The 23997-nt window shown below is 48.2% G+C and overlaps 1 protein-coding gene across 3 annotated transcripts in view; it reads left to right on the top strand.

Moving 5' to 3' along the window:
- The window catches only part of csad (cysteine sulfinic acid decarboxylase), a 138179-nt gene that overhangs the window by 59422 nt on the left and 54760 nt on the right, over positions 1-23997 (top strand). For all 3 annotated transcript variants that reach the window (XM_070869368.1, XM_070869369.1, XM_070869367.1), the window contains exons 4-8: positions 781-871; positions 3557-3663; positions 8684-8799; positions 18580-18659; positions 22749-22803. In XM_070869368.1, coding sequence (XP_070725469.1) covers positions 781-871; positions 3557-3663; positions 8684-8799; positions 18580-18659; positions 22749-22803 — 449 coding nt within the window. The remainder of the gene's footprint in view (positions 1-780; positions 872-3556; positions 3664-8683; positions 8800-18579; positions 18660-22748; positions 22804-23997) is intronic.

Genomic DNA, 23997 nt, shown 5'->3' with positions numbered 1-23997 from the left:
CTTATACGTTTCGATAAGATCGCCTCTCATTCTTCTGAATTCCAATGAGTAGAGGCCCAACCTACTCAACCTTTCCTCATAAGTCAACCCTCTCATCCCCGGAATCAACCTGGTGAACCTTCTCTGAACTGCCTCCAAAGCAAGTATATCCTTTCGTAAATATGGAAACCAAAACTGCATGCAGTATTCCAGGTGTGGCCTCACCAATACCCTGTATAAACTGTAGCAAGACTTCCCTGCTTTTATACTCCATCCCCTTTGCAATAAAGGCCAAGATTCCATTGGCCTTCCTGATCACTTGCTGTACCTGCATACTAACTTTTTGTGTTTTTACGCACAAGTACCCCCAGGTCCCACTGTACTGCAGCACTTGATGAACCAGTTGTTCTTTTCCTGCCCATCATTTTCATATGTTTGTACAATAACTGGGTTCATGCCCCCAGCAACCAACTTCGAATCATCATGGGCTGAGGATTGTGCAACAAACAGCTTGCATCTACATAGCGCCTTTAACATAGTGAAACGTCCCAAGACCCTTCACAATAGCATTATCAAATTAAAAACTGACGCCAGGCCACGAGATATTAAGGCAGGTGGCCAAAAGCCTGGCCAAAGAGGTAGGTTTTAAGGAGCATCCTAAAGGAGCAGAGAGAGAGAGATGGAGAGCTTAAGGGAGGGCCCAGACAGCTGAAGATAAACTTGAATGTGGGGACTTTTTATTTGACTAAAATGGCTGTTTTCTCCAAAGTGCTGAAATGTATCTTGTTTTGTTTTCTTCAGTTCATCCTCGATTTTACAACCAGCTGTTTGCGGGACTGGATTATCACTGCTTGGTTGGGCGTTATATAACGGAAACACTGAACACAAGCCAGTAAGCAGCATTTACTGATGGTCCAATCCAAACACCTGCAGTGGATATTGTACAGTGCCACTTATTAGAAATTGGAAAACCTGGAAAGTAGTTTTGCTTGTTAAATTTCTCTTTCCTGCCCACCCTTCCACACCCCCTTCCACCATCCAGGTGAGCTGTCTCCAGGTTTGTGCCGTTACTGGGCTGCCCATTCGCTCCATGACAAGCTTGTGTTCTCTCTCTCTCTCTCTCTCTCTCTCTCCTCATTGGGCTTGTACAGATATAGATCATGTATTGCCCCTTGTGTGGAAATATTCTAGGATATTGTCATCCATTCTTTAACTCTCATACAAGTTCAAGGCCCAGGAAACCCTGAAATATCTGGGTAATGCTCCTATTAAATTCAGAGATAATAAAACACAACCTCTTGCCTTGCATGCAGTGCACATGAGATATAGGTAGCAATACTCACATGCCAAGGACTGCTTCAGGGGGTCTCCAGAGTGTTATGACTGCTTTGTCTCAGCAAGACTTAGATGGAAGATCCCCAGAAGCTTGAGTATGTCCTTTCATAGGTTTAATTCTGTAGGACCAATGTAGGCGCTGCTATGTCTGTGATGCACTTATGAATGACTGCACGAGGCAATGTGTTGTACTCAAACTATAGTGACCTTGGTTCTTTTATTCGTAACTCCAGAGTGAGGCACAAGCATGGTGGGCAGCCTTTTATACTGGGCCCTGCACACCTATGCAGGTGACCCTCGGGTCTCCCACCGCAGTGCCCTCTGGTGGACAGCCTCTGCCACAGGGGCAGGAAACCCCAGTCTCCACCAGTTGCACCCTCTAGTGGTGCCAGCATAGTATATACACAGTGTAAACCTTATTGATGTGTAAACCTTTGATAGTACACCAGGTGACAAGTCTCCATCTTATGCAACTATACAGTGACGACAGAGAGCATATATCTATAGTCTGCATATATAACATCTTGTTATGTCTCTGTACACTGTTGATACACCAGCTCATTTTCTGTTGAGGTTGGCTGCTACCAGTTGTTGTGCAGGCCTTTGATGTCCTGGTTTGTTTATTACACTCCGGACATCCCACACACAGGTGCTCATTCGTCCTGTGTAGTGTTTGAAGTCTCACCCAGCCATTGCAGAATGAGAACTGGTATGTGAATATTTTTTTCAAAGCTTGCTATGGCTATCCTACTTGGTACACCTCTACTTGCCCTCCCTTGGCCCAGTATGATCGAACGTGGTACCACGAGGGGAACTCTGCATGCTGCTGCTCACTTGCCCACTTTATAATCACAGGTGCTGATAATTCAACTAGTCAATAGAGGGCCCTCGATGAGCCCCCGCGCCCCCACTCCGCTTTTTGTTTTGAAGAGTTTTGCTTTCTGCCGTGATGCTGGTCAACTAACGGGCTCTCCAACAAAGGGAAAGTGACTCCGCCATTCAAGTTGCTTAGGTTTCCGATTTCCCCCCTCTGCTACAAGGAAGATCCTGAGCTCCCTGACGTGCTCACAACTACTTTTTGATTGGGGAGCGGGATGGGTTTGGGGTGATATTTTCTACTATTGGATGTGACCGATATCAGTGCTGGAAAAAACGTTTTGACAGCAATACTGGGATCAAACGCTCCCAGGGCAGGTACAGCATGGGTTCGATACACAGTAAAGCTCCCTCTACACTGTCCCATCAAACACTCCCAGGGCAGGTACAGCATGGGGTTAGATACAGAATAAAGCTCCCTCTACACTGTCCCATCAAACATTCCCAGGACAGATACAGCACGGGGTTAGATACAGAGTAAAGCTCACTCTACACTGTCCCATCAAACACTCCCAGGGCAGGTACAGCACAGGGTTAGATACAGAATAAAGCTCCCTCTACACTGTCCCATCAATGTGCTCCGTCCCAACTTCAGAAAAATATTTTCCAGCCTGATTAAATCTACAGTCGGTGCCAAGTTGGATGACCTCAGCTGGGCTGTTGATGTGCAACCACAATTGGCCTTCGTGCCTGTGGGCTGGTGAACATCCGAGTACTGCATCACAGTCCGCTACTGTGGTCCACACCCTGCCGACACGCGCTGTCTGGCCTCACGCACAAGGAATGGCCACTTGGGTGAGGGGCTGCAGTGCTGCTGGTGCCCATGGCATGTTACACTGGCTGCAATTACTGTTTTTATGGAGGGTGGTGTGGAAGCCTTGTGGGCAGTTTTGGGTTATGCTCTTGTGTCCATGAATGACTGGGCTGACTAGCAGTTCTGGACTTTTAGTTTAAGTTTTGATACAAACACTGGATATTGTTTTCTCTCATGCTGCCACTCTTCCCTCCCCCTTGTGTTGCTTCTCTACCCCTTCCCGCTCTCGTTCTTCCCCACTCCTTCCTTTGCTGTTGCCTTTCTTCTTCTCCTCCCTTCTCTTGCTCTTCTGTTCTTTCACTTTCTCCCTTTCTTGCTGAATGTGTTGCACGCCTCCCATGCTTCTGTCTCTCTCTGTCTCTCTCTGTCTCTCTCTGTCTCTCTCTGTCTCTCTCTGTCTCTCTCTGTCTCTCTCTGTCTCTCTCTGTCTCTCTCTGTCTGTCTCTGTCTGTCTCTGTCGCTCTCTCTCGCTCTCCTTTTTCCCCCCCGGGCAATCTCTGTCTGTCTCTCTCTTTTCTCCCCCCCCCCCACCCCCGATGCTGTCTCTCTCAGATACACTTACGAGATTGCACCAGTGTTTGTGCTGATGGAGGAAGTGGTGTTGAAAAAGCTTAGCGAGCTTATTGGATGGAAGAGCGGTGATGGGATCTTCTGCCCAGGTTAGTGCCGTGGCTCTGAGGGGACAATAAACCCCCAGGGTCAGGCTGGATGGTGAGTTTGAAATCCTGCTCTCTGTTCCCCTCTCACATTGCTAACCTGTCCTCCTTGTCCAATGTTCTGAGCAGCAGACTGTGGATCCTACACGATTCAAAAATGAGAATCCACATCAAGCATGTCTCTGATAACTGAGCGCCATTTCAGAGAAGGAAAATAGAGTCGGTGTTCTGAGTTCACACTTTGTGGAGTGTTCTTCCCCGTGAGCGGTTCCTCGCTCTCTCACATCGTCTCCTCACCTGCATGTCTCGTGTCTTGTGCCGGGGAATTCAGCCGAGTGCACTTCCCATGTAACTAATTGGTGCCACTGTCATTTTAAGTCATCATGAGCGTGTAATCATAGTGCTATATATTCAGAAACGAGTGATTTCAAAGGTAAAGCTCCCCCTCTGATTTTATCATAGCGTCTGTGTTCATGAGTAGAGTTTGAGATTTGAGATGCTCGTTGCGTTCCCAGCAATTCAGAATGCAGTCATGCGCAACCCAAGATTCCAGAATTGGGATTGAGATCAGGATCATTATCAACCTGCCTCAGATAAAAAACTGTGCCCACTAAAAATTGTTGGGGTGGTGTTGTAGGCACACCATAACCAACACTTTGGACCAAATAGTATTTTATTTTTTATATATGTGTATGTATGTATATATATATATGTGTGTGTATGTATATAGTTTTTTTTTTAAAGCCGTTAGTGAAATGAAATACTATTTGGTCCACAGTCTTGGTATGTATATATGTGTATTATATATATGTATGTATGTGTATAACGCACCCTTCAAACTTCAACAGTGTGTATAGCCAGTAAGAGGAGCCAACAATTGAACACAAATCACTAAAAGTAGCGAGACAGGTTAACAAAGCCATTTTATTAAAAAAAGCAAACTAAGCACGAGGGTTTATTTCTAGAGGGATAGAGTTGAAAAGTAGGGAAATTGTGTTAAATCTGTATCAAACCTTGGTTAGTCCACACGTAGAGTACTGCGTGCGGTTCTGATCACCATTATTATAAAAAGGATAGAGGCACTGGAGAGGGTGCAGAAAATATTTACAAGGATGATACCAGAAATGCGAGCGTATACATATCGGGAAAGGATGAACAGGCTGGGCCTCTTCACTTGAAAAGAGAAGGCTCAGGGGTGATCTAATACAGCAATTTGTAGCACAAACTATTTAGGCTGACACTCCAGTGCAGTGCTGAGGGAGTGCTGCACTGTTGGGGGTGCAGTCTTTCAGATGAGATGTTAAACCAAGGTCCTGTCTGCGCTCTCAAGTGGACATAAAAGATCCCATGGCACTCTTTCAAAGAGGAGCAGGGGCCAAGACACCGGGGATAACTGCCGATATTTATCCCTCAATCAACATAACAAAAAAACAGATGATGTGGTCAGTGTCACATTGCTGTTTGTGGGAACTTGCCGTGTCCAAATTGGCTGCAGCGTTTCCCACATTACAACAGTGACTGCGCTCCAAAACTACTTAATTGGCTGTAAAGTGCTTTGAGACGTCCGGTGGTCGTGAAAGGCGCTATAGAAATCAAAGTCCGCCTCTCGTTCCCGCCTCTGAAAAGTTTTGTGGGGAAGAGCATAACTAGAGGCCATCAATATAAGATAGTCCCCAAGAAATCCAATGGGGAATTCAGAAGAAATGTCTTTACCCAGAGAGTGGTGAGAATGTGGAACTCGCTGCCACAGGGAGTGGTTGAGGCGATTTGTATCGATACATTTAAGGGGAGGCTAGACAAGCATACGAGGGAGAAGGGAATGCTGATAGATTTAGATGAGGAGAGACTGGAGGAGGCTCGAGTGGAGTATAAACACCGGCATGGCCTGGTTGGGCCGAATGGCCTGTTTCTGTGCCATATATCTGATGTAGATTTGTAGTCGTTCATTTTTAACCAGTGAAACAGGTCCTGAACACTTTTGTGTCCAGAGAGTCATCGAGACAAGAACAAGAGTTTAGTCGAGCCGTTCAAACTCCTGCTTGGCCTCCACACGGGTTGGTGCTAGTGACTGAATATTGGTCCCAAATCTCCTCAGGGCCGGTTTCCAGTAGTTGAAGGGCCACAGGTGCTAGGCTAAATGTAAGAGATTGAGCAAGAGGGGTGGGGGGGTAGGTAGGTAGGTAGCAGAGGGGGGGGTAGGTAGATAGGTAGCAGGGGGGGGGGTAGGTAGCAGGGGGGGGGGTAGGTAGCAGAGAGGGGGGGGTAGGTAGATAGGTAGCAGAGGGGGGGGTAGGTAGCAGGGGGGGGGGGTAGGTAGCAGGGGGGGGGTAGGTAGCAGAGAGGGGGGGGTAGGTAGATAGGTAGCAGAGGGGGGGTAGGTAGATAGGTAGCAGGGGGGGGGGTAGGTAGCAGAGAGGGGGGGGTAGGTAGATAGGTAGCAGAGGGGGGGGTAGGTAGATAGGTAGCAGGGGGGGGGTAGGTAGATAGGTAGCAGGGGGGGGGGTAGGTAGCAGAGAGGGGGGGGTAGGTAGGTAGGTAGCAGAGAGGGGGGGGTAGGTAGGTAGGTAGCAGAGAGGGGGGGGGTAGGTAGATAGGTAGCAGGGGGGGGGTAGGTAGATAGGTAGCAGGGGGGGGGGTAGGTAGCAGAGAGGGGGGGGTAGGTAGATAGGTAGCAGAGGGGGGGGGGTAGGTAGCAGAGTGGGGGGGTGTAGGTAGCAGAGAGGGGGGGTTAGGTAGATAGGTAGCAGAGGGGGGGGGGTAGGTAGGTAGCAGAGGGGGGGGGTGTAGGTAGGTAGCAGAGTGGGGGGGTAGGTAGGTAGCAGAGTGGGGGGGTAGGTAGGTAGCAGAGGGGGGGGGTGTAGGTAGGTAGCAGAGTGGGGGGGGGTAGGTAGGTAGCAGAGTGGGGGGGTGTAGGTAGGTAGCAGAGTGGGGGTGTAGGTAGGTAGCAGAGTGGGGGGGTAGGTAGGTAGCAGAGTGGGGGGTAGGTAGCAGAGGGGGGGGGGGTAGGTAGGTAGCAGAGGGGGGGGGTGTAGGTAGGTAGCAGAGTGGGGGGGTAGGTAGGTAGCAGAGTGGGGGGGTAGGTAGGTAGCAGAGGGGGGGGGTGTAGGTAGGTAGCAGAGTGGGGGGGGGTAGGTAGGTAGCAGAGTGGGGGGTAGGTAGCAGAGTGGGGGGGTGTAGGTAGGTAGCAGAGTGGGGGGTAGGTAGCAGAGTGGGGGGTAGGTAGCAGAGTGGGGGGGTGTAGGTAGGTAGCAGAGTGGGGGGGTGTAGGTAGGTAGCAGAGTGGGGGGGTAGGTAGGTAGCAGAGTGGGGGGTAGGTAGCAGAGTGGGGGGGTGTAGGTAGGTAGCAGAGTGGGGGGGTGTAGGTAGGTAGCAGAGTGGGGGTGTAGGTAGGTAGCAGAGTGGGGGGGTAGGTAGGTAGCAGAGGGGGGGGGTGTAGGTAGGTAGCAGAGTGGGGGGGGTAGGTAGGTAGCAGAGTGGGGGGGTAGGTAGGTAGCAGAGTGGGGGGGTAGGTAGGTAGCAGAGTGGGGGGGTAGGTAGGTAGCAGAGTGGGGGGGGTAGGTAGCAGAGTGGGGGTGTAGGTAGGTAGCAGAGTGGGGGTGTAGGTAGCAGAGGGGGGGTAGGTAGGTAGCAGAGTGGGGGGGTAGGTAGGTAGCAGAGGGGGGGGTAGGTAGGTAGCAGAGTGGGGGGGTAGGTAGGTAGCAGAGTGGGGGGGTAGGTAGGTAGCAGAGTGGGGGGGTAGGTAGGTAGCAGAGTGGGGGGGTAGGTAGGTAGCAGAGTGGGGGGGTAGGTAGGTAGCAGAGTGGGGGGGTAGGTAGGTAGCAGAGTGGGGGGGTAGGTAGGTAGCAGAGTGGGGGGGTAGGTAGGTAGCAGAGTGGGGGGGTAGGTAGGTAGCAGAGTGGGGGGGTAGGTAGGTAGCAGAGTGGGGGGGTAGGTAGGTAGCAGAGTGGGGGGGTAGGTAGGTAGCAGAGTGGGGGGGTAGGTAGGTAGCAGAGTGGGGGGGTAGGTAGGTAGCAGAGTGGGGGGGTAGGTAGGTAGCAGAGTGGGGGGGTAGGTAGGTAGCAGAGTGGGGGGGTAGGTAGGTAGCAGAGTGGGGGGGTAGGTAGGTAGCAGAGTGGGGGGGTAGGTAGGTAGCAGAGTGGGGGGGTAGGTAGGTAGCAGAGTGGGGGGGTAGGTAGGTAGCAGAGTGGGGGGGTAGGTAGGTAGCAGAGTGGGGGGGTAGGTAGGTAGCAGAGTGGGGGGGTAGGTAGGTAGCAGAGTGGGGGGGTAGGTAGGTAGCAGAGTGGGGGGGTAGGTAGGTAGCAGAGTGGGGGGGTAGGTAGGTAGCAGAGGGGGGGGTAGGTAGGTAGCAGAGTGGGGGGGTAGGTAGGTAGCAGAGTGGGGGGGTAGGTAGGTAGCAGAGTGGGGGGGTAGGTAGGTAGCAGAGGGGGTAGGTAGGTAGGTAGCAGAGTGGGGGGGTAGGTAGGTAGCAGAGTGGGGGGGTAGGTAGGTAGCAGAGGGGGTAGGTAGGTAGCAGAGGGGGTAGGTAGGTAGCAGAGGGTGGGGGTAGGTAGGTAGGTAGCAGAAACATCTTTACACAGAGTTGTCAGGCTGTGGGATTCACTCCCAGGGTTAGTGATTGAGGCAGAAACTGTTAAAATTAAAGTTCAGACTGGAGAGGTGGATGAAGGAAAAGGGGTTGGCGGGATTTGGGACCAGGACGGGTAAATGTGATGGGAACAATTTGCTCGCGTGGAGGGTAAATGCTGACAATGACCTGTTTCTGTGTTGGAACTGCTGCATATTTCTCTGACGTTTCCCTTGATAGCATTTTGCCTCTTGTCGTAGATTTCCTTAATGGCTATTGCAACCACAAATCAGGCCATTGGGCCCATCAGTACTGGCCCTATCCATTAACCTTGTGCACCACCTTCCCCAGAAAGTCTGTTACTGTCTGTCAATCTCTACATATTAACTTTCAAACAATTGATGGCAGGATGTGAATGCAAGGGTCTGGTGTGTGATTGGGTGACTCTTCTGTCCACAGGAGGTTCCATGTCCAATATGTATGCTATGAATGTGGCCAGGTACAAGCTCTTCCCGGAAATCAAAAAGCAAGGCCTGTGGGATATGCCGAGACTTGCAGTCTTTGCCTCCGAAGAGGTGAGTTCTTTACCAGGGATTGTCGCTCAGCCTGAGCTGCTTCAGTGGACCTTTTAATAACGCATTACTTTGTATTTGGAGATTTTTTTTTACAATGCATAGTGTTTACCTCAGCCTAAGAATGTCATCATTGAAGGTTGGAACTTGTTATTGGGCTGGAGAAGGGGTGCAAAGTTGTTTTATTTGAGGAGGTTTTTACTGGTGAGGTTGGAAGTACTCGCAGCAAGGCCATGAAGGGATTTGAAAACTAGGATGAGAATTTTAAAATCAAGGTGTTAGACCGGAAGCCAATGTAGGTCGGTGAGCACAGGGGTGATGGGTGAGCAGGACTTCAAGCAAGGACATGGGCAGCAGAGTTTTGGACGAGCTCAGATTTACGGAGGGTGCAAGGTGGGAGGCCGGCCAGAAGAGCATTGGAATAGTCGAGTCTCGAGGTATCGAAGACATGGATCATAGAAACATAGGAAATAGGTGCAGGAGTTGGCCATTCGGCCCTTCAAGTCTGCACCACCATTCAATATGATCATGGCTAATCATGCAACTTCAGTATCCCACTCCTGCTTTCTCTCCATAATCCCCTGATTCCTTTAGCCATAAGGGCCACATCTAACTCCCTTTTGAATATATCCAACGAACTGGCCTCAACAACTTTCTGTGGTAGAGAATTCCACAGGTTCACAATTCTCTGGGTGGAAAAGTTTCTCCTCATCTCGGTCCTAAATGGCTTACCCCTTATCCTTAGACTGTGACCCCTGGTTCTGGACTTCCCCAACATCGGGAACATTCTTCCTGCATCTAACCTTTCCAATTCCCGTCAGAATTTTATGTTTCTATGAGATCCCCTCTCATTCTTCTAAATTCCAGTGAACATAAGCCTAGTTGATCCAGTCTTTCTTCATTTGTCAGTCCTGCCATCCCGGGAATCAGTCTGGTGAACCTTCACTGCATTCCCTCAATAGCAAGAATGTCCTTCCTCAGATTAGGAGACCAAAACTGTACACAATATTCAAGGTGAAGCCTCACCAAGGCCCTGTACAACTGCAGCAAGACCTCCCTGCTCCTATACTCAAATCCTCTCGCGATGAAGGCCAACATGCCATTTGCTTTCTTAATTGCCTATTTTCAATGACTGATGTACCATGACACCCAGGTCTCGTTGCACCTCCCCTTTTCTTAATGTCACCATTCAGATAATCTGCCTTCCTGTTTTTGCCCCCAAAGTGGATAACCTCACATTTATCCACATTATACTGCATTTGCCATGTATTTGCCCACTCACCTAACCTGTCCAAGTCACCCTGCAGCCTCTTGGCGTCCTCCTCACAGCTCACACCGCCACCCAGCTTAGTGTCATCTGCAAACTTGGAGATATTACGTTCAATTCCTTCGTCTAAATCATTCATGTATATTGTAAATAGCTGGGGTACCAGCACTGAACCTTGCGGTACCCCACTAGTCACTGCCTGCCATTCTGAAAAGGACCCGTTAATCCCTACTCTCTGCTTCCTGTCTGCCAACCAGTTCTCTATCCACGTCAGTACATTACCCCCAATACCATGTGCTTTAATTTTGCACACCAATCTCTTGCGTGGGACCATGTCAAAAGCCTTTTGAAAGTCCAAATACACCACATCCACTGGTTCTCCCTTGTCCACTCTACTAGTTACATCCTCAAAAAATCAAAGTTGCTGAGGCAGGGGCAGAGACGGGCGACATTGGGGAGGTGGTCTTAGCGATGGCATGGATATGGAAAGTGGGGAATGCAGACAAGATCTAGTCTCTAAGCCAGACATCTTGATCAGTATCGCGAGTGGGTAAGATGAAAACCATACCCATGTGTTCCTATTCACGTTTTTTCTCTCCAACATCACATACAACCGAAACATTCACGGCCCACAATGGCCTCCACTACACCCACCTTGCTTCCATGTCGTATTTTGCACTTCTTCAACCTTCATGATAGCTCCTCAAATCCCGATCCTGTCCACTTCCTTCTCCAGTCCTCCTGCCCTCACCTTTTTATCTCCTCTGTGCCCTTCAATCTGCTCATAAGAACATAAGAAATAGGAACAGAAGTCGGCTATTTGGCTCCTCGAGCCTGCTCTGCCATTCAATAAGACCGTGGTTGATCTGATCATGGACTCTGCTCCACTTCCTCGCCCGCTTCCCATAACCTTTTATTCCCTTCTTGCTCAAAAATCTGTCCATCTCCACCTTTTAAATATATTCAATGACCCAGCCTCCACAGCTCTCTGGAGCAGAGAATTCCATAGATTTACAACTCTGAGAAGAAATTCCTCCTTATCTCAGTTTTAAATGGGTGTCCCATTCTTCTGAGACTATGTCCTAGTTTTAGTTTCCCTTTTGAGTAGAAATATCCTAACTTTTTGTGTTTCATGCAGAAGGACCCCCAGGTCCCTCTGTACTGCAGCACTTTGCAATTTTTCTCCATTTAAATTATAATTTGCTTTTCTATTATTTCTGCCAAAGAGGATCATCTCACATTTTCCCACATTATACTCCATCTGCCAAATTTTTGCCCACTCACTTAGCCTGTCTATATCCCTTTGCAGATTTTTTGTGTCCTCCTCACAATTTGCTTTCCTACCCATCTTTGTATCATCAGCAAACTTGGCCACATTACACTTGGTCCCTTCATCCAAGTCATTAATATAGATTGTAAATAGTTGAGGACCCAGCACTGATCCCTGCGGCACCCCTCTAGTCACTGTTTGCCAAGCGGAAAATGACCCATTTATCCCGACTCTCTGTTTTCTGTTAGTTAACCAATCCCCTATCCATGCTAATATATCACCCCCAACCCCGTGAACTTTTATCTTGTGCAGTAACCTTTTATGTGACACCTTATCAAATGCCTTCTGGAAATCCAAATACGCCACATCCACTGGTTTCCCCTTATCCACCATTACATCCTCAAAGAATTCCAGCAAATTTGTCAAACATGATTTCCCTTTCATAAAACCATGCTGACTCTGCTTGATTGAATCATGCTTTTCCAAATTTCCTGCTACTGCTTCCTTAATAATGGACTCCAGCATTTTCCCAAGGACAGATGTTAGGCTAACTGGTCTATAGTTTCCTGCTTTTTGTCTGCCTCCTTTTTTAAATAGGGGCATTACATTTGCAGTTTTCCAATCTGTTGGGACCTCACCAGAATCCAGGGAATTTTGGTAAATTACAACCAATGCATCCACTATCCCTGCCGCTACTTCTCTTAAGACCCTAGGATGTAAGCCATCAGGTCCAGGGGACTTGTCCACCTTTAGTCCCATTATTTTACCGAGTACTACTACTTTAGTGATGGTGATTGTATTAAGTTCCTCCCTCCCTATAGCCCCTTGATTATCCACTATTGGGATGTTTTTACTGTCTTCTACCGTGAAGACTGATACAAAATATTTGTTCAACGTCTCTGCCATTTCCCTGTTCCCCATTATTAATTCCCCAGTCTCATCCTCTAGGGGACCAACATTTACTTTAGCCACTCGTTTCCTTTTTATGTACCTGTAGAAACTCTTACTAACTTTTTCTGAAATTCTTGTCTTTTTTTCAATTGCTCAAAGACAGTTTTAATCCTTGTTGCTCAGACTTTGATGTCTCTACCCTTAGACCTGCTCCAATAATCAACATTCACGGGGGGTGGGACGGGTGGTAACTGAGTCGGGGCGGGACTTACTGTGCCTGGCGCAGAAGTCCCGTTGCGGCCGCGAAATTGGGGTTACCGCCCCTCACAGGAAGTTGGGCGCTGCACTTCCTGTGGGGGCGCTACTCGGGCATGTTTGTCAGTGCTATGCAGCTTCTTGAGGTAATGCTTCAACGCCCCTCGCCTTCTATTAATGGGCGGGGCCGCTGCGCACTCTGCCGGGCTTCTGAAGGCCTCCACTGGGCCACCAGGCCAGCGTGGTGCTGAGGCCGCAGCCCGGCACCCAAACTGAGTGTCAGGCTGCACGATAGCGGCCCGCACCACGCTCGCGGCAGCCTTGCGGGGCACTGGCCAATTTCCGCCGAGGGGCGGGAAGGGGTCGCCACGGGGCGCCAAGGTGTCACCGCGCACACCGATGACATCATTGCCGATTGCGCAGCAGCCCTGGACGCTACTCTAGGTGCACAGCACTACCATGTCAGCGCCTCCGCTAACTCTCGTGCAATTTCGCAGGAGCCAGTAGCGCGCCCACCCGCCCGAACAAAATCAGTTTTGCGCCTCCCAATTGCGCCCCCTGGTGGTGATAACTGGAGGTGTCGAGCAGAGCCATTTTGGCCCCTTAGTCTCGATCTCCTCTGGTCTCTCTCTCTCCTTGCATCTCTGCCTCCCTCCATCATTTCTGCCTCGTGTAATCTTCAAGTATTTAAAACACGCATAGTGTCTCTCCATCACCACGTCCTGACTGACTCCCATCTTTTTCATTCTTGTATCTTGCTTTGTCTTCTCAATTTAAAGACTAACCCCATTATTCTCGCTGTGTGCTGCTATCTCAGCATCTACCCTGTCAATCCCCCTCAGAATCTTGTCTGTTTCAATGAGATCACCTCTCATTCTTCTAAACTCCAGAGAGTATTGGCCCATTCTACTCAATCTCTCATCATAAGACAGCCCTCTCATCCCAGGAATCAATCGAGTGAACCTCTGTTGTACCGCCTCCAAGACAAGTATATCCTTCCTCAGATAAGGAGACCAAAACTGTGCACAGTACTCCAGGTGTGGTCTCACCAAGGCCCTGTACAATTGTAGCAAGACTTCCTTACTCTTGTACTCCAACCTTCTAGCAATAAAGGACAACATTCTATTGGCCTTCCTAATTGCTTGCTGTATCTGCACGCTAACTGTTGCCTATATGAGGACACCTAAATTTCTCTCAACACCAACATTCAATAGCTTCTTACTATTTAAAAAATATTCTGTTTTTCTATTCTTCCTACCAAAGTGAATAACCTCACATTTCCCACATTATACTCCATCTGCCACCTTACTGCCCACTCACTTAGTCTATCTATATCCCTTTGCAGGCTCTTTGTCTCCTCCTCACAGCTTACTGTCCCACCTAGCTTTGTATCATCAGCAAACTTAGATACATTGCACTCAGTCCCTTCATCTAGGTCATTAATATAGATTGTAAATAGCTGAGGCCCCAGCACTGATCCTTGCAGCACCCCATTAGTTACAGCCTGCCAACCTGAAAATCCATGCTGGTACATTACCTCCAATCCCATGAGCCCTTATCTTGTGTAATGACCTTTTTATGTGGCACCTTATCGAATGCCTTTTGGAAATCTAAATATACTACATCCACTGGCTCCCCTTTATCTACCCTGCTAGTTACATCCTCAAAAAAAATTCTAATAAATTTGTCAAACTCGATTTCCCTTGCATAAAACTATGTTGACTTCCAAATCATATGATTTTCTAAGTGCCCTGTTGCCACTTGCTTAACAATGGATTCCATCATTTTCCCGATGACTGATGTCAGGCTAACTGGCCTGTCGTTCCTGGTTTTCTCTCTCTCTCTCCTTTCTTGAATAGCAGGGTTACATTTGCTACCTTCCAATCCGCTGGGAATCTTGGGAATTCTGAAAGATCACAACCAATGCATCCACTATCTCTGCAGCCACCTCTTTTGGAACCCTCTGATGTAGCCATCAGGCCCAGGGGATTTGTCAGCTTTTAGTCCCATTAGTTTCTCGAGTACTTTTTCTTTTAGAAACATAGAAACATAGAAAATAGGTGCAGGAGTAGGCCATTCGGCCCTTCTAGCCTGCACCGCCATTCAATGAGTTCATGGCTGAACATTCAACTTCAGTACCCCATTCCTGCTTTCTTGCCATACCCCTTGATCCCCCTAGTAGTAAGGACCTCATCTAACACCTTTTTGAATATATTTAGTGAAGTGGCCTCAACAACTTTCTGTGGTCGAGAATTCCACAGGTTCACCAGTCTCTGGGTGAAGAAGTTCCTCCGCATCTCGGTCCTAAATGGCTTACCCCTTATCCTTAGACTGTGACCTCTGGTTCTGGACTTCCCCAACATTGGGAACATTCTTCCTGCATCTAACCTGTCTAACCCCGTCAGAATTTTAAATGTTTCTATGAGGTCCCCTCTCATTCTTCTGAACTCCAGTGAATACAAGCCCAGTTGATCCAGTCTTTCTTGATAGGTCAGTCCCGCCATCCCGGGAATCAGTCTGGTGAACCTTCGCTGCACTCCCTCAATAGCAAGAATGTCCTTCCTCAGGTTAGGAGACCAAAACTGTACACAATACTCCAGGTGTGGCCTCACCAATGCCCTGTACAACTGCAGCAACACCTCCCTGCCCCTGTACTCAAATCCCCTTGCTATGAAGGCCAACATGCCATTTGCTTTCTTAACCGCCTGCTGCACCTGCATGCCAACCTTCAATGACTGATGTACCATGACACCCAGGTCTCTTTGCACCTCCCCTTTTCCAAATCTGTCACCATTCAGATAATAGTCTGTCTCTCTGTTTTTACCACCAAAGTGGATAACCTCACATTTATCCACATTATACTTCATCTGCCATGCATTTGCCCACTCACCTAACCTATCCAAGTCGCTCTGCAGCCTCATAGCATCCTCCTCGCAGCTCACACTGCCACCCAACTTAGTGTCATCCGCAAATTTGGAGATACTACATTTAATCCCCTCGTATAAATCATTAATGTACAGTGTAAACAGCTGGGGCCCCAGCACAGAACCTTGCGGTACCCCACTAGTCACTGCCTGCCATTCTGAAAAGTACCCATTTACTCCTACTCTTTGCTTCCTGTCTGACAACCAGTTCTCAATCCATGTCAGTACACTACCCCCAATCCCATGTGCTCTAACTTTGCACATCAATCTCTTGTGTGGGACCTTGTCGAACGCCTTCTGAAAGTCCAAATATACCACATCAACTGGTTCTCCCTTATCCACTCTACTGGAAACATCCTCAAAAAATTCCAGAAGATTTGTCGAGCATGATTTCCCTTTCACAAATCCATGCTGACTTGGACCTATCATGTCACCTCTTTCCAAATGCACTGCTATGACATCCTTAATAATTGATTCCATCATTTTACCCACTACCGATGTCAGGCTAACCGGTCTATAATTCCCTGTTTTCTCTCTCCCTCCTTTTTTAAAAAGTGGGGTTACATTGGCTACCCTCCACTCTATAGGAACTGATCCAGAGTCAATGGAATGTTGGAAAATGACTGTCAATGCATCCACTATTTCCAAGGCCACCTCCTTAAGTACTCTGGGATGCAGTCCATCAGGCCCTGGGGATTTATCGGCCTTCAATCCCATCAATTTCCCCAACACAATTTCCCGGCTAATAAGGATTTCCCTCAGTTCCTCCTCCTTACTAGACCCCCCTACCCCTTTTATAACCGGAAGGTTGTTCGTGTCCTCCTTCGTGAATACCGAACCAAAGTACTTGTTCAATTGGTCTGCCATTTCTTTGTTCCCCGTTATGACTTCCCCTGATTCTGACTGCAGGGGACCTACGTTTGTCTTTACTAACCTTTTTCTCTTTACATATCTATACAAACTTTTGCAATCCGTCTTAATGTTCCCTGCAAGCTTCTTCTCATACTCCATTTTCCCTGCCCTAATCAAACCCTTTGTCCTCCTCTGCTGAGTTCTAAATTTCTCCCAGTCCCCAGGTTCGCTGCTATTTCTGGCCAATTTGTATGCCACTTCCTTGGCTTTAATACTATCCCTGATTTCCCTTGATAGCCACGGTTGAGCCACCTTCCCTTTTTTATTTTTATGCCAGACAGGAATGTACAATTGTTGTAGTCCATCCATGCGGTTTCTAAATGTCTGCCATTGCCCATCCACAGTCAACCCCTTAAGTATCATTCGCCAATCCATCCCAGCCAATTTATGCCTCATACCTTCAAAGTCACCCTTCTTTAAGTTCTGGACCATGGTCTCTGAATTAACTGTTTCATTCTCCATCCCAATGCAGAATTCCACCATATTATGGTCACTCTTCCCCAAGGGATATTAATTACTTTAAGTTCCTCACCCTCATTAACCCCTTGGTTCCCCACTATTTCTGGTATGCTTTTTGTGTCTTCTACAAAATATTTGTTTGAAGTCTCTGCCATTTCCATATTCCCCATAATAATTTCTCCTGTATCAGCCGCTAAGGGACCCATGTTTACTTCCCATGTTTACTTTTGCTACTCTGTTCCTTTTTACACACTAGTAGAAGCTCTTACAATCTGTAAATTAACAAGAAATATAAAAACAGTCATTTACTCTTCTCTTTTCTCTCTTTCTATCAATATTTGGTCATCTTTTGTTGGTTTCTGAAGCTCTCCCAATACTCAGGTTTGCTGCTATTCTTCACAACAGCGTGAGCTTCTTTTAATCGAATACTATCCTTAACGTCTTTAGTTAGCCATGGATGGATCACTTTTCCCGTGGAGTGTTTAATTTCTCAATGGAATGTATATTTGTTGAGAATTTTGGAATATTTCTTTAAATGATTGCCACTGCTTATCTACCGTCATACTTTTAATCTAATTTCCTAATCTACCTTCGCCAACTTGGCTTTTTTGCCAACTCGCACATGAACTTTAAAAATAATTTGTTCCTGGGATGTGGGCGTCGCTGGCAAGGCCGGCATTTATTGCCCATCCCTAATTGCCCCTTGAGAAGGTGGTGGTGAGCCGCCTTCCTGAACCGCTGCAGTCCGTGTGGTGAAGGTGCTCCCACAGTGCTGTTAGGGAGGGAGTTCCAGGATTGTGACCCAGCGACTGTATTGCCCTCATCCATCCTATCTGCTACCTCATCAAAAAACTCGATTTGGCGGTAACAAATCCGAGCTGGCTCTCCTTTATTAGTCCATGCTTGGCCAAGGGGCTGTTCATTTTATCTTGGATTATTGTTCCTAAAAGCTTGTCCACGACCATTGTTAAACTGACTGGCCTGTAATTGCCAGCTTTATCCTTCTCTCCTTGGGTGTTACATTTGCAATCCTCCAGTCCTTTGGCAGCACCCCCGTATCTAAGGAGGATTGGAAGATTATGACCGTGTCAGCCGTGGCTCAGTGGGTAGCACACTCATCTCAGAGCCTGAAGGTTGTGGGCTCAAGCCCCACTCCAGGGACTTGAGCACCCCTCTCGGGTGGATGTAACAGATCCCACGGCACTATTTTGAAGAAGAGCAGGGGAGTTCTCCCCGGTGTCCTGGGGCCAATATTTATCCCGCAATCAACATCACTAAAACAGATTATCTGGTCATTATCACATTGCTGTGTGTGGGAGCTTGCTGTGCACAAATTGGCTGTCGTGTTTCCCACATTACAACAGTGACTACACTCCAAAAGTGCTTCATTGGTTATAAAGCTCTTTGAGGCGGTCGTGAAAGGCGCTCTTTCAATGCAAGTCTGTCTTTTCTTTCTTTATGGCCAGCACCTCCACAATTTCTGCCCTTCCTTCAGCACCCACACAGACCACTGCCAGCCTGGTTAGTACCTCTTTATCTCTCTCTATCTCATGCAGAATCCCAGCAACCTCCTTGTTTCCCACAGATTAGGCAAAGTCCTCTTGCTTGTTAAACACTGCTGCAAATTATTAATTTAGTACCTCAGCCATGTCCTCTGCCTCCACCAATAAATCTCCATTTTGGTCCCGAATCGGCCCCACCACTCCTGACCACCCTTTTACTGTTAATATGCCTCGAATACCTTTTTATATATCAACCTGCTGAGCACTGTAAAATAACTAACTGCATTCTTTCCTTCTCCACAGTGCCATTACTCTGTGGTTAAGGGAGCTGCCTTCCAGGGTCTGGGCACAGACAGTGTGTATGTGGTAAAAGCTGATGAAAGGTGAGTCCCGAGTGTATTCGCACTGTGCAATGTTACTGGCTGATGCGGTGTTAGGGTCTAAGCACCTGTGTTCCCCAACAGGAGGAACTGCAAGTATTCCAAGGTTTCAAACCTCCCACTTGACATGTTCTCCCTCCAACCTCGTGTGTTAAAGACTGTTATGTCTGTGATGTACCTATGAATGACTCCACGAGGCAATGTGTTGTACTCAAACTGTAGTGACCTTGGTCCTTTATTCGTAACTCCAGAGTGAGGCAGCCGCATGGTGGCTACCCTTTTATACAGCCCCTGCCACCAGGGCAGGAAACCCCGGTCTCCACCAGTTGCACCCTCTAGTATACACAGTGTAAACCTTACTGAAAGTACATCAGGTAAATAATGCTCCATCTTTTGCAACTATACAGTGACTACACAGAGAGTATATCTGTAGTCTGCATATATAACAAAGACCATTATATAGTGTCTTTAACATAGTAACTGGAGTGTAAGTGCCTTAAATCTTGGTCAAAGAGACAGCATCATACCATCTCCTTCTCGAATTCATTTTTTTACCCAGGATCTCAAACTGTAGAGCTTCTCGCCTCCCTCCATCTTCACCCCCTCCCCTTCCCCCCTTCCCCCTCCCCTTCCCCCTCCCCTTCCCCCTCCCCTTCCCCCTCCCCTTCCCCCTCCCCTTCCCCCTCCCCTTCCCCCTCCCCTTCCCCCTCCCCTTCCCCCTCCCCTTCCCCCTCCCCTTCCCCCTCCCCTTCCCCCTCCCCTTCCCCCTCCCCTTCCCCCTCCCCTTCCCCCTCCCCTTCCCCCTCCCCCGTGCAATTTACAGGCTTTTAAAACCGATACTTGGCCTCACCTAACTATTGTTTGATTCTTCGGTCTCTCTCCTTCTCTCCCACTCGTCTGCCTCTGTGGTCTCCTGTACAATGTCCCAGCCCCTGAGCCATCGTAACCTCAAGTGCTTCTTCTGGAGATCTGTCCCAAATTCCGAGCTTCATGGTGGCTCTTTCGTACCCTGCACAAGTGGGGGAAGCTGTCTCGCTGCTGCAACACATTTCAAGAAAGACTTGCATTTCTGTCGCGCCTTTCACGACCACCGGACGTCTCAATGCGCTTTACAGACAATGAAGTGCTTTTGGAGTGTAGTCACTGTTGTAATGTGGGAAACGCGGCAGCCAATTTGCGCACAGCAAGCTCCCACACACAGCAATGTGATAATGACCAGATAATCTGATTTTTGTTGTGTTGATTGAAGGATAAATATTGGCCAGGACACCGGTAATAACTCCCCTGCTCTTCTTCGAAATAGTGCCGTGGGATCGTTTACATCCACCTGAGAGCAGACGGGGCCTCGGTTTGACGTCTGATCCGAAAGACGGCACCTCCGACCAGTATAGCGGCACTGCACTGGAGTGTCGGCCTAGATTTATGTGCTCAAGTCCCTGGAGTGGGACTTGAACCCACAACCTTCTGACCCAGAGGCGAGGCTGCTACCCACTGAATGACGGCTGATACCGAGTCATCTCAAATTGTTGTCATCTCTTTCCCATTACCCATTCTAGCAGTAGAGTTTGTTACTGTACTCGGGGGGGGGGGACGACGACTGAATATTAATTTTCAAAAGGGAATTGCATAAATAATTGAAGGGGGAACCAATTGCTGGGCTATGGAGTAAGAGCAGGAGACTGGCTCTCATTAGATAACTCTACCAAACAGCTAGCATGGGCACGATGGGCCGAATGGCCTCCTTCGATGCTGATCAGATTCTGTGAAATGTCATGAGCCTTCAATCTGTTGATTTCACTTCCAAATTATTCTGCAGTTTTTGTATTACTGCAATGTGGTTGCCATGGTGATTATTTCCAGTTTTTGCATTGATGTTCAGATCTCATTTCATCTATGTCCAGCTTCAGTTGCTGGTCCATTGAATGTCCTGCTGTCCATCTCTTTCCTCCTCCTGTTGCAGGAAGCCATTTCCTGTGCCCGGTGTGGAGGGGCACTTTGCTCAGCCCAGTGTCCAGCCCTTTCTGAACTGTCCGACAGGGTCCGTCTCTGCGCTTTAATCCACAGGGGCAGCTCCACTGAGACCGCGTATGCCCAGTGCATGCTGGACTCCTGAGCCGCACTGCTCATTGATGGCCAGCCATCTGGCCTCAGTAACTGGGATAGAATCATAGAGCTTTTCAGCACAGGAGGAGGCCATTCTGCCCATTGTGTCTGTCAGTGGACAAAGAGCTACCCAGCCTAATCCCACTTTCCCGCTCTCGGTCCGTAGCCCTGCAGATTACAGCACTTCAGGTGCACATCCAAATACTGTTTAAATGTGGTGAGGGTTTCTGCTTCTCCCACCCTTTCAGGCAGTGGGTCCCAGACCCCCACCACCCTCTGGGTAAAGAAATTTCCCCTCAAATCCCCTCTAAACCTTCTTCCACTTACTTTAAATCTATGCCGCCTGGTTATTGACCCCTCTGCTAAGGGAAATGGGTCCTTCCTATCTACTCTATCTAGGCCCCTCATAATTTTATATACCTCAATCAGGTCTCCCTTCAGCTTCTCATAAGAAATAAGAATGCAGGAGTAGGCCATACGGCCCCTCAAGCCTGCTCCGCCATTCAATACGATCATGGCTGATTCGATCATGGACTCAGGTCCACTTACCTGCCCGCTCCCCATAACCCCTTATTCCCTTATCGTTTAAGAAACTCTCTACTTCTGTCTTAAATTTATTCAATGTCCCGGCTTCCACAGCTCTCTGAGGCAGCGAATTCCACAGATTTACAACCCTCTGAGAGAAGAAATTCCTCCTCATCTCAGTTTTAAATGGGCGGCCCCTTATTCTAAGATTGTGCCCCTTCGTTCTAGTCTCCCCCATCAGTGGAAACATCCTCTCTGTATCCACCTTGTCAAGCCCCCTCATAATCTTATACGTTTCGATAAGATCATCTCTCATTCTTCTGAATTCCAATGAGTAGAGGCCCAACCTACTCAACTTTTCCTCATAAGTCAACCCTCTCATCTCCGGAATCAACCGAGTGAACCTTCTCTGAACTGCCTCCAAAGCAAGTATATCCTTTCGTAAATATGGAAACCAAAACTGCACGCAGTATTCCAGGTGTGGCCTCACCAATACCCTGTATAACTGTAGCAAGACTTCCCTGCTTTTATACTCCATCCCCTTTGCAATAAAGGCCAAGATTCCATTGGCCTTCCTGATCACTTGCTGTACCTGCATACTAACCTTTTGTGTTCCATATACAAGTACTCCCAGGTCCCGCTGTACTGCAGCACTTTGCATTCTTTCTCCATTTAAATAATAACTTGCTCTTTGGTTTTTTTTCTGCCAAAGTGCATGACCTCACTCTTTCCAACATTATACTCCATCTGCCAAATTTTTGCCCACTCACTTAGTCTGTCTATGTCCTTTTGCAGATTTTGTGTGTCCTCCTCACACATTGCATTTCCTCCCATCTTTGTGTCATCAGCAAACTTGGCTACGTTGCACTCTGTCCTTTCTTCCAAGTTGTTAATGTAGATTGTAAATAGTTGGTGTCCCAGCACTGATCCCTGCGGCACCCCACTAGTTACTGATTGCTAATCCCAGTGCAGCGCTCCCTCAGTACCGCCCCTCCGACAGTGCGGCGCTCCCTCGGTACCGGTGCTCCCTCAGTATCGCCCCTCCGACAGTGCGGCGCTCCCTCAGTACCGGTGCTCCCTCAGTACCGACAGTGCGGCACTCCCTCAGCAATGTGCTGGAGTTTCCGCTTGGATTATGTGCTCCAGTCTCTCGAGTGGGACTTGAACCTATGACCTTCAAAGGCGAGAGTACCTCCCACTGAGCCGCAGCTGACCCCTCCAACAACCATTTATATAAGGAAATGGTATGGAATGTTTACACTGGTACTTTCAATGTTAAATGTTATCACAAGTGACCAAAAATGATGACTTGGAAAGTGAAGTTTGTTGACTGAGTTTTTGTAATCTATATTTATATTTTAATTTCATGACTTTCTTCTGTCTATTTTCTTGTTGGGTGTTTCCCTCGCACTGGGACGGGCTGTACTATGCTTGAAATAATTTTTTTTTTTAAATGTTGCACAGGGGGAGGATGATTCCGAAAGAACTGGAAGAGCAAATTTCAGCAGCAAAATCCAAGGTAAATCCCAACTTAATAAATTGGCGATGCTGTGCTGTTTGTGTGGTTTTTCTGATTCTCTGCCCCACCCTTGCCTGGCTATTGGATGGGTTCCACAGACACCACTCGACCTCCATTATCTCATCTAATTGCTCGTTCTCCCTGTGTGAATCTAGCGTTTGTATTGACAGGCTATTTGAGCACGGGTAGGGGAGATTGCAGCTAAACCCAGTGCCCATTCCTGGCCGATTTTTCTTCCCCCACCCCCAACCCAGGAGCGTTGAAGCCACTGGTAGTGATTCCCCAGGACTACTTTGACTGAGCTCAGCGCTCACTGGGGGAATATGGTGCTCTGTTTCACTGTGGGATGGCGGGAAGGAAAGCACCGGGAAGGTGTGCAGTTCACTGGTCGCTGCTTGCTGATGTCCAGTAGCTGTGTCCTAGAAACATAGAAATTTACAGTGCAGAAGGAGGCCATTTCGGCCTATCGTGTCCACGCCGGCCGACAAAGAGCAGCACGGCCCTCGGTCAGCAGCCCTGAAGGTTACATATAAACCAATGAACAATGGTGGAAAGGCAAAGAGCACCCAGTCCACCTCACACAACTGCGACACCCCTTATACTGAAACATTCTACACTCCACGCCAACCGGAGCCATGTGATCTCCTGGGAGAGGCAAAAAAACATAAAAACCCAGGCCAATTTAGGGAGAAAAAATCTGGGAAAATTCCTCTCCAATCCATCCAGGCGATCGAAACTAGTCCAGGAGATCACCCTGGCCGTATTCGATTCCCTGCAGCACTTACCATTATATCTGCGCCGTCCAACAAAAAGTCATCCAGTCTAATCCCAATTACCAGCTCTAAATCCGTAACCCTGCAGATTATGGCAATTTAAGTGCCCATCCAACCATCTCTTAAAAGTGGTGAGGGTTTCTGCATTTACCACTCTTCCAGGCAGTGAGTTCCAGATCCCCACAACTCCCCTCTTGAACCTTCCACCAACCACCTTAAAACTATGCCCCCTCATAATAGACCCCTCCACCAATGGAAATAGGCCCTTACTATCCATTATGTCCAGGCCCCTCAATATTTTGTACACCTCGATGCGATCTCCTCTCAACCTCCTCTGTTCCAATGAGAACAAACCCAGCCTATCCAATCTGTCCTCATAACTAAGATTCTCCATTGCAGGCAGCATCCTAGTAAATCTCCT

This window comes from Pristiophorus japonicus, chromosome X (assembly GCF_044704955.1).
Source record: "Pristiophorus japonicus isolate sPriJap1 chromosome X, sPriJap1.hap1, whole genome shotgun sequence".
Classification (NCBI taxonomy): domain Eukaryota; kingdom Metazoa; phylum Chordata; class Chondrichthyes; family Pristiophoridae; genus Pristiophorus; species Pristiophorus japonicus.
This window is presented reverse-complemented; position numbering and strand designations above follow the sequence as displayed.